Source organism: Oncorhynchus gorbuscha, unplaced genomic scaffold, assembly GCF_021184085.1.
Source record: "Oncorhynchus gorbuscha isolate QuinsamMale2020 ecotype Even-year unplaced genomic scaffold, OgorEven_v1.0 Un_scaffold_1185, whole genome shotgun sequence".
Taxonomy (NCBI): domain Eukaryota; kingdom Metazoa; phylum Chordata; class Actinopteri; order Salmoniformes; family Salmonidae; genus Oncorhynchus; species Oncorhynchus gorbuscha.
This window is the reverse complement of record NW_025746042.1, coordinates 137,501-145,130: the sequence shown is the minus strand read 5'-3', so window position 1 is coordinate 145,130 and position 7,630 is coordinate 137,501. Positions and strand designations below refer to the sequence as shown.

The window sequence follows — 7,630 nt, the reverse complement described above, 5'->3', positions numbered from 1 at the left end:
TCTCAAACCACATTTTAACTTGTTAAAATAAAATCTCATTTGGTTGTGTAAATATACTGTAGCTAGCTTAGCGCTAACCCGAACAAACAATGATAGCCTTCGCATTCAAACAACCCCCCAAAAATAAAATAAGAAAACCAACAAAGTAAAATCAAAATGGTCCCTATTTATCATGTCCAAGAGAAGTAATAAAACATTGGTACTTAGCAAAGACCAGGCCTCTTCTCTCCTCAGCTCACTGCTATATCTGTGGACCAACAGTACCTATATATAAACACACGTACATGGGAGGTTCCATAGAGGCATTGACGGCAAGTCTCGGAATTCACTGAATTCAAAATGGCGGCTCCCGCACAGTCACAGGATCCAGTCAGTCTCTCCGTGAGACCAGACACCCATGGTTGGTTCACCATCAACGGTAGTTTCTTTGGAGGTCCAGGATGGGGAGAAGCGGGAGAACCAGGGGTACCACCCCTCCACCCCCCATCTCCCTCTCTTCCTAGCCAGGCCTCACTACCTGTGCCCTGGGTTCCTGTGGGTGGCTGTGTCCCTGCCCCCTCTGGTTTCTCTGGCCCAGTGGTGGTCGTCCACCTCCACCACGTTACTGTAGCCCTCCTTCTCCACGCAGACAGCCAGGACCTGGAGCACCAGGCGCAGCCTCCGGTCCATGGCCTCCAGGTGGGGCTGGATGAGGTGGGGTGGAGGCGGTCACGCAGCAGGGACTCCTCCATCAGACGGCTCAGCTGGTACTCCTCCTTGGCGAGCAGCTGCAGACGCAAGTGGGTCGACTTCCTCACTCTGTGGGACGGGGAGGAGGGGAGAGAGGGAGGGGAGGGGGAAGGGAGGAAGGGGATGAGGAGGGGAGAGAGGGAGTGGAGGTGAAGGGCGGGTGAAGAGAGGAAGGGGGAGAGGCAAGAGGTCTTACATTAGATGGACTTCTTAAAAAGGGATGCACTAATTATAGAGAGAGACAGAGAGAGAAAGAGAGAGAGAGAGAGAGAAGAGAGAGAGAGAGAGAGAGAGAGAGAGAGAGAGAAGAGAGAGAGAGAGAGAAGAGAGAGAGAGAGAGAGAGAGAGAGAGAGAAAGAAGGAGAGAGAGAGGGAGAGAGAGAGAGAGAGAGAGAGAGAGAGAGAGAGAGAGAGAGAGAGAGAGAGAGAGAGAGAGAGAGAGAGAGAGAGAGAGAGAGAGAGAGAGAGAGAGAGAGAGAGAGAGAGAGAGAGAGAGAGAGAGAGAGAGAGAGAGAGAGGTAAAGGTACTGACCTGCAGCATTGGCTCAGAGGCACCAGGATGGAGAGCTCGTCATGGGAGTGTTTCCCAAACCTGCAAAGAAGAGGAGAGAGAGAGAGGAGCAGAAAATAGAGGAGAGGAGAGAGGTGAGCCAAGCAACACCACTTACTGGCTGATAATACAACACCTTGGTCTGTGTTCCTCACAGTCTGTCTCACAGTCACCAACAGCAGCACCTCTCTCAGGATCAGTGAAGAAGTCATCCTACTGAAAGCTGCAGAGTCCTGAACATTCTATTCTCATTCAACATTCCACTCACATTCCCTTGCCATTGAGTGTGACAGTCAGGGACTGAGAGTTTTGCCACATGCCTTTGTAGCTTGATTCTGAAATGCACCGCATACCTCAGACATTAAAAATACCTTGAAAACATTTGTTATGCCTTTGCTTTGAGCTGTTGCTTCGTGTAACAACTCAGAACTGAAGTTAATGAAAGAGAGTTTTAGAAGGCTACGTGACAAATCAGACCAGCTGTCTGGAGAACAGATCAAAGGAGTTGAGATGTGTTGTGTTTTCTCCTCACCCTCTTCCATTGTCCAGATGGATGATGAAGGTCTCGTTTCCAAACTTGTCAAAAGTCTCGTAATGGTGCCGGTCCATGTTACCTGGATACAGAGGTAAACAACATTAATATACATAGAGGACCCCTATTCACCAACAATGTCTATATAGGGAATAGGGTGCAGTGGAGGGAATAGCGTGTAATGGAGCTTCTGTCCTCACCCATGAGGAAGTCAAAGATGGTCATGTCCATGATGTCAAGCAGACGAGAACCACGGTCATAGGGAGGAGTCTGCTTCACCTCGTCACAGTAGTCTGGGTCCACCTCCCACCTGACCAGACAACCAATCACATGGGCACGCGGGCACACACACACACACACACACACACACACACACACACACACACACACACACACACACACACACACACACACACACACACACACACACACACACACACACACACACACACACACACACACACACACACACACACACACACACACACACACAGAGAGAGAGAGTGACATTTAGATGTGAGTGTGAGAGGCTTTGTTTGGTCCCTTTTGGCAGCTCCCCTCCCTTCCTGTCGAGCCATGATGTGTGTGTGTGTATGTGTGTGTGTGTTGTTAAGGACAGACCCCTGCTGCTCGAAAGCAGAGCAGGGAGACACACAGCAACTTGACAAGAGAAGGAGAGTGGAAGGGAGGGAGAGTGAAAAGAGAGAGAGGGGTAGAGAGAGGTTGAGAGAGGGGAGGGAGAGGGGAAAGAGAGAGAGGGGTAGAGAGAGGTTGAGACAGGGGAGGAGACAAGGTGTGAGAAGTAAAAAAGGAGAGTAAGAAAGTCACAGTGACAAATCAAGTGAAAGACATGAAGTCACAGTGACACAGTGAAAGGCAGAGATGGACAGATAGAGAGACAGTGAAAGTATCAAAGAAAGTAGATGGAGTCATTCCATGTTCTCTCTTTGGACTCTGTTGACGTAATCAAAGAACACAGGAACATGGAAGTGAGAGAAGACCCTGTCTCCCGGGGCAACTAACTCAGTTTATAATGAGCTGCTACTTCTCCTGCAACACCAATCTACCTATTTTTATCAGAGGTGGGGGTCTGGAGAATGTGTTCCTTAGAGTACTGGTTGTTCCTGCTGAGTCACTTCCTGATAAGGCATGCCATGGCACCTTCTGTAATGAGGTGTCATCTGGTGAACCCCAGTGAACTCTGGGTAATCAGGGGGTGTGAAGTGACCTTATATATTAAGGATCCACAGTTATGGAAGGCTGTGTGTTTTACTCTGCTTCCTTGTTCTCTTAAAGGGTAAAGGCTGTGTGTTTTAATCTTCTTCCTGGTTCTCTTAAAGGGTAAAGGCTGTGTGTTTTACTCTGCTTCCTTGTTCTCTATAAGGGTATATGCATGTTCTTGCATTTGTGGAAGGAGTGTCTGTCTCTTACTCTGCTTTCTTGCGTTTGTGGTAGGATCGTCTCCAAGGGTTCCTCCAGGTCTTGCGTTTGGCCAGGGCCAGGTCTGGCAGGAAGGCAGCCAGAGAACCCTCGATCTGGTCTGGCTTCCCACACAGAGCGTGCTCAGTAGAGCAGTAGTAGGAGCACTCGCCGTAGAAACAAATGTTATTGGCTGGGGAGAGAGGAAAACACAGGGTTTTAGATGGCAGCAGGGGAGCATGGGAAGGGGAGAGGGGGACAGTGTGTGGGGGGGGGGGGGGCGAGAAATATGAAGTTGAGAGAAAGAGAAGGGAGAGAGAAAGCGAGAGAGAGTGAGAGACAGACAGACAGATAGACAGACAAAGAGTCAGATAGAAAGACAGAGAGTCAGAGAGAGAGACAGACAGACAGACAGACAGACAGACAGACAGACAGACAGACAGACAGACAGACAGACAGACAGACAGACAGACAGACAGACAGACAGACAGACAGAGAGTCAGACAGAGAAACAGATAGTCAGTCAGACAGACAGACAGACAGACAGACAGACAGACAGACAGACAGACAGACAGACAGACAGACAGACAGACAGACAGACAGATAGATAGAGTCAGACAGACAGACAGACAGACAGACAGACAGACAGACAGACAGACAGACAGACAGACAGACAGACAGACAGACAGACAGACAGACAGACAGACAGACAGACAGACAGACAGACAGACAGACAGACAGACAGATAGATAGACAGAGAGTCAGACAGAGAAACAGATAGACAGACAGAGAGTCAGACAGAGAGACAGATAGTCAGACAGACAGACAGACAGACAGACAGACAGACAGACAGACAGACAGACAGACAGACAGACAGACAGACAGACAGACAGACAGACAGACAGACAGACAGACAGACAGACAGACAGACAGACAGACAGACAGACAGAGAGACAGATAGACAGATAGAGAGGTATAGAGAGGAAGCTGGCAGGGTGTTGTCGAGCCAGACTGGTATTGGTTTCTTAATCTTGGGTTCAGAGAGGTAGGGAGGCGAGTGCTGAGCCAGCAAACTGTCTGAGTGTAGCAGTAATCTCCTGTCAGATAGAATGGTCTCTGTTATTCCACATAGCTGTTCACTGGGCTGCATGGGGATCTAACAGACAGTCTGAAGACAGGTTTTAGAAGTCCAGAACTCAGCAACGGCCATTTACATTAAAGGGGAAGTTCATTATTTTACAACTTAATCTTAGATGGTTCCTCACATTGTTACTTAGTCTATGGGCCAGGAGAAACTGGAATCCATTGTTGGGTTTTCTTGAAAGAGCCACTACAAAATGTAACTAACTTTAGCCACCAACTCATGTCTGGGTGGGGAACCATCAAATATTATTTTGTAACATACTGAACTTCCAATTTCATGTAAAGGGCCTCTTTGCTAAGTCCCTTTCAAACCAGTCTACTTCTAGTTCATGTAGTGGGATTGAAAGGACTGAATGAAGGACAAGTAACAGACAGAGGGCTTGAGATTGTTCTGTCCGTCTGTTGGACAAGAGCTTTAACAACTCATCTATGAGGATGATTAGGTTACCTCTGACAGATGTGTGTTCAGTGTCTGTCTGTCTGTCTGTCTGTCTGTCTGTCTGTCTGTCTGTCTGTCTGCCTGCCTGCCTGCCTGTCTGTCTGTCTGTCTGTCTGTCTGTCTGTCTGTCTGTCTGTCTGTCTGTCTGTCTGTCTGTCTGTCTGTCTGTCTGTCTGTCTGCCTGCCTGCCTGCCTGCCTGCCTGCCTGCCTGCCTGCCTGCCTGTCTGTCTGTCTGTCTGTCTGTCTGTCTGTCTGTCTGTCTGTCTGTCTGACTCTGTCTATCTGACTGACTATCTGTCTGTCTGTCTGTCTGTCTGTCTGTCTGTCTGTCTGTCTGTCTGTCTGTCTGTCTGTCTGTCTGTCTGTCTGTCTGTCTGTCTGTCTGTCTGTCTGTCTGTCTGTCTGTCTGCCTGTCTGCCTGCCTGCCTGTCTGTCTGTCTGTCTGTCTGTCTGTCTGTCTGTCTGTCTGTCTGTCTGTCTGTCTGTCTGTCTGTCTGTCTGTCTGTCTGTCTGTCTGTCTGTCTGTCTGTCTGTGTTCCTCTCCACCACTGAACCACTAAACTAAAGGGAATTATTTATGGGACTCCTTGTTAGGGGAGGACTAGGATCCAGCCTCTAAATAGGAGTCTTTCTGGTGAATTATTGTGCTTTGCAGTTTGCTTGTTTTCAGAAAGTGTTTTGAAGTGTGTGTGTGTGTTTTTTGGGGGACTCCCTGGAGATTCTGTGTTTTTTGTGTAGTTCCTGCAAATAAACTCAACTAAGCTGGATACTGCATAGTTAATACACAATATACTACTGTTGACTAGAGGTAAATATAAATGTCCAGTCTGACTCCTCTACAGGCCTACACAGTAGCTTGGAACCAGAGTTTTAATCTAAGTAGCCAGTCTGACTCCTCTACAGACCTACACAGTAGCTAGAAACCAGAGTTTTAATCTAAGTAGCCAGTCTGACTCCTCTACAGACCTACACAGTAGCTAGGAACCAGAGTTTTAATCTACGTAGCCAGTCTGACTATCCTGTCTGTCTGTCTGTCTGTCTGACTCTCTGTCTGACTCTCTGTCTGTCTACTGTCTGTCTGTCTGTCTGTCTGTCTGTCTGTCTGTCTGTCTGTCTGTCTGTCTGTCTGTCTGTCTGTCTGTCAACTACTGCTGTAGCTAGGATCACATAGTAACACTTACCATAGTGGGAATAACTTATCTTTAAGGAACAGACAATAAATAAATATCGAATCTAAATTTTGAGTTTGCCGTACTCCGTAGGTAGTCTGTGGGAATGTTGTGGGATCGTTGTCAGAACGTCGTAACAGTGTGTTTACCTGGGGAGATGAAGAAAGTCCTCCAGAGCTTTTTGTCCCTGGTCACATCCCGTATCTCCCTGGTCATGTTGACCAGTCTTCCCGCCACCGGGGGCACTCTCCGGAAGTCTAGGATCCTGAGGGAAGAGACCATAGATATACATATATCAAGATCAGTGTGAAACATAATGTCGATGTCTGGATTTATCCCATTAGAAAACCCAGGAAAAGAAGTCAATTCAATAACACTACTGATCCCACAAGAGATAATATATATGACACCATTGTTCTACAAGCCATGGTGATGTCATAAACACACTGTGTATGGAACCACATGCTGATGAGATAGAAGAGTTTTAGGGCCTTTCATACCTTATTTTATTTCTTCTATAAGGGCTCCATGATGGAATACTCTTCCTCACAACATCATCAATAACTATTATCACAAATAAACATCTGTAAATGATATGCCATAAAAAACAGGACACAATTCCCTGCTCCAGGGAGAAGCCAGGAATGATTTTCAATCCAAAGTGTCAACGGTGGAGTGTGTGTGTGTGTACGGGCCTCTTTCTTCCTGCTCCAGGGAGAAGCCAGGAATGATTTTCAATCCAAAGTGTCAACGGTGGAGTGTGTGTGTGTGTACGGGCCTCTTTCTTCCTGCTCGTGCGTGTGAAATATGATTAATAATTCATCTATTTTAGAGTATAATCCCTTCGCTCCTTTCAATGGCTTTTAAGGTTCTGTTTATTGAACTTCAGCATCCGGTCATTCAAACCACACTGGGTTGAGACACTGGAACTCCTCCTTCTTTCTCTCCTGCTCCCTTTCTCTTTCTCCCTCGCTCCTCTCCTCGCCTCTCCTACCCCCCCACCCTCTCTCTCTCCTTCTCTCTCATACTCATCTTCTTTCTTTGTCTACCCCTCTCCTTCTCTCTCCTCACTCTCATCCCTTTACTCTACCCCTCTCCTTCTCTCTCCTCACTCTCATCCCTTTACTCTACCCTCTCCTACTCTCTCCTCACTCTCATCCCTTTACTCTACCCCTCTCCTTCTCTCTCCCCACTCTCATCCCTTTACTCTACCCCTCTCCTTCTCTCTCCCCACTCTCATCCCTTTACTCTACCCCTCTCCTTCTCTCTCCCCACTCTCATCCCTTTACTCTACCCCTCTCCCCACTCTCATCCCTTTACTCTACCCCTCTCTTTCTCTCTCCCCACTCTCATCCCTTTACCCTACCCCTCTCCTTCTATCTCCCCACTCTCATCCCTTTACTCTACCCCTCTCCTTCTCTCTCCACACTCTCATCCCTTTACTCTACCCCTCTCCTTCTCTCTCCCCACTCTCATCCCTTTACTCTACTCCTCTCCTTCTCTCTCCCCACTCTCATCCCATTACTCTACCCATCTCCTTCTCTCTCCCCACTCTCATCCCTTTACTCTACCCCTCTCCTTCTCTCTCCCCACTCTCATCCCTTTCTCTACCCCTCTCCCCACTCTCATCCCTTTACTCTACCCCTCT

General features: G+C 47.9%; 1 protein-coding gene across 1 annotated transcript in view; it reads right to left on the bottom strand.

The window, feature by feature from the left end:
• Positions 1 to 381: 381 nt before the first annotated feature.
• The window catches only part of LOC124021727 (extracellular serine/threonine protein kinase FAM20C-like), an 89,014-nt gene continuing 81,765 nt past the window's right edge, over positions 382 to 7,630 (bottom strand). Inside the window, 7 exon segments of the mRNA XM_046336848.1 lie at positions 382 to 695; positions 698 to 798; positions 1,262 to 1,321; positions 1,812 to 1,893; positions 2,012 to 2,121; positions 3,243 to 3,423; positions 6,132 to 6,247. Of these exon segments, the coding sequence (XP_046192804.1) occupies positions 514 to 695; positions 698 to 798; positions 1,262 to 1,321; positions 1,812 to 1,893; positions 2,012 to 2,121; positions 3,243 to 3,423; positions 6,132 to 6,247 (832 nt within the window). The 3' untranslated portion in view covers positions 382 to 513.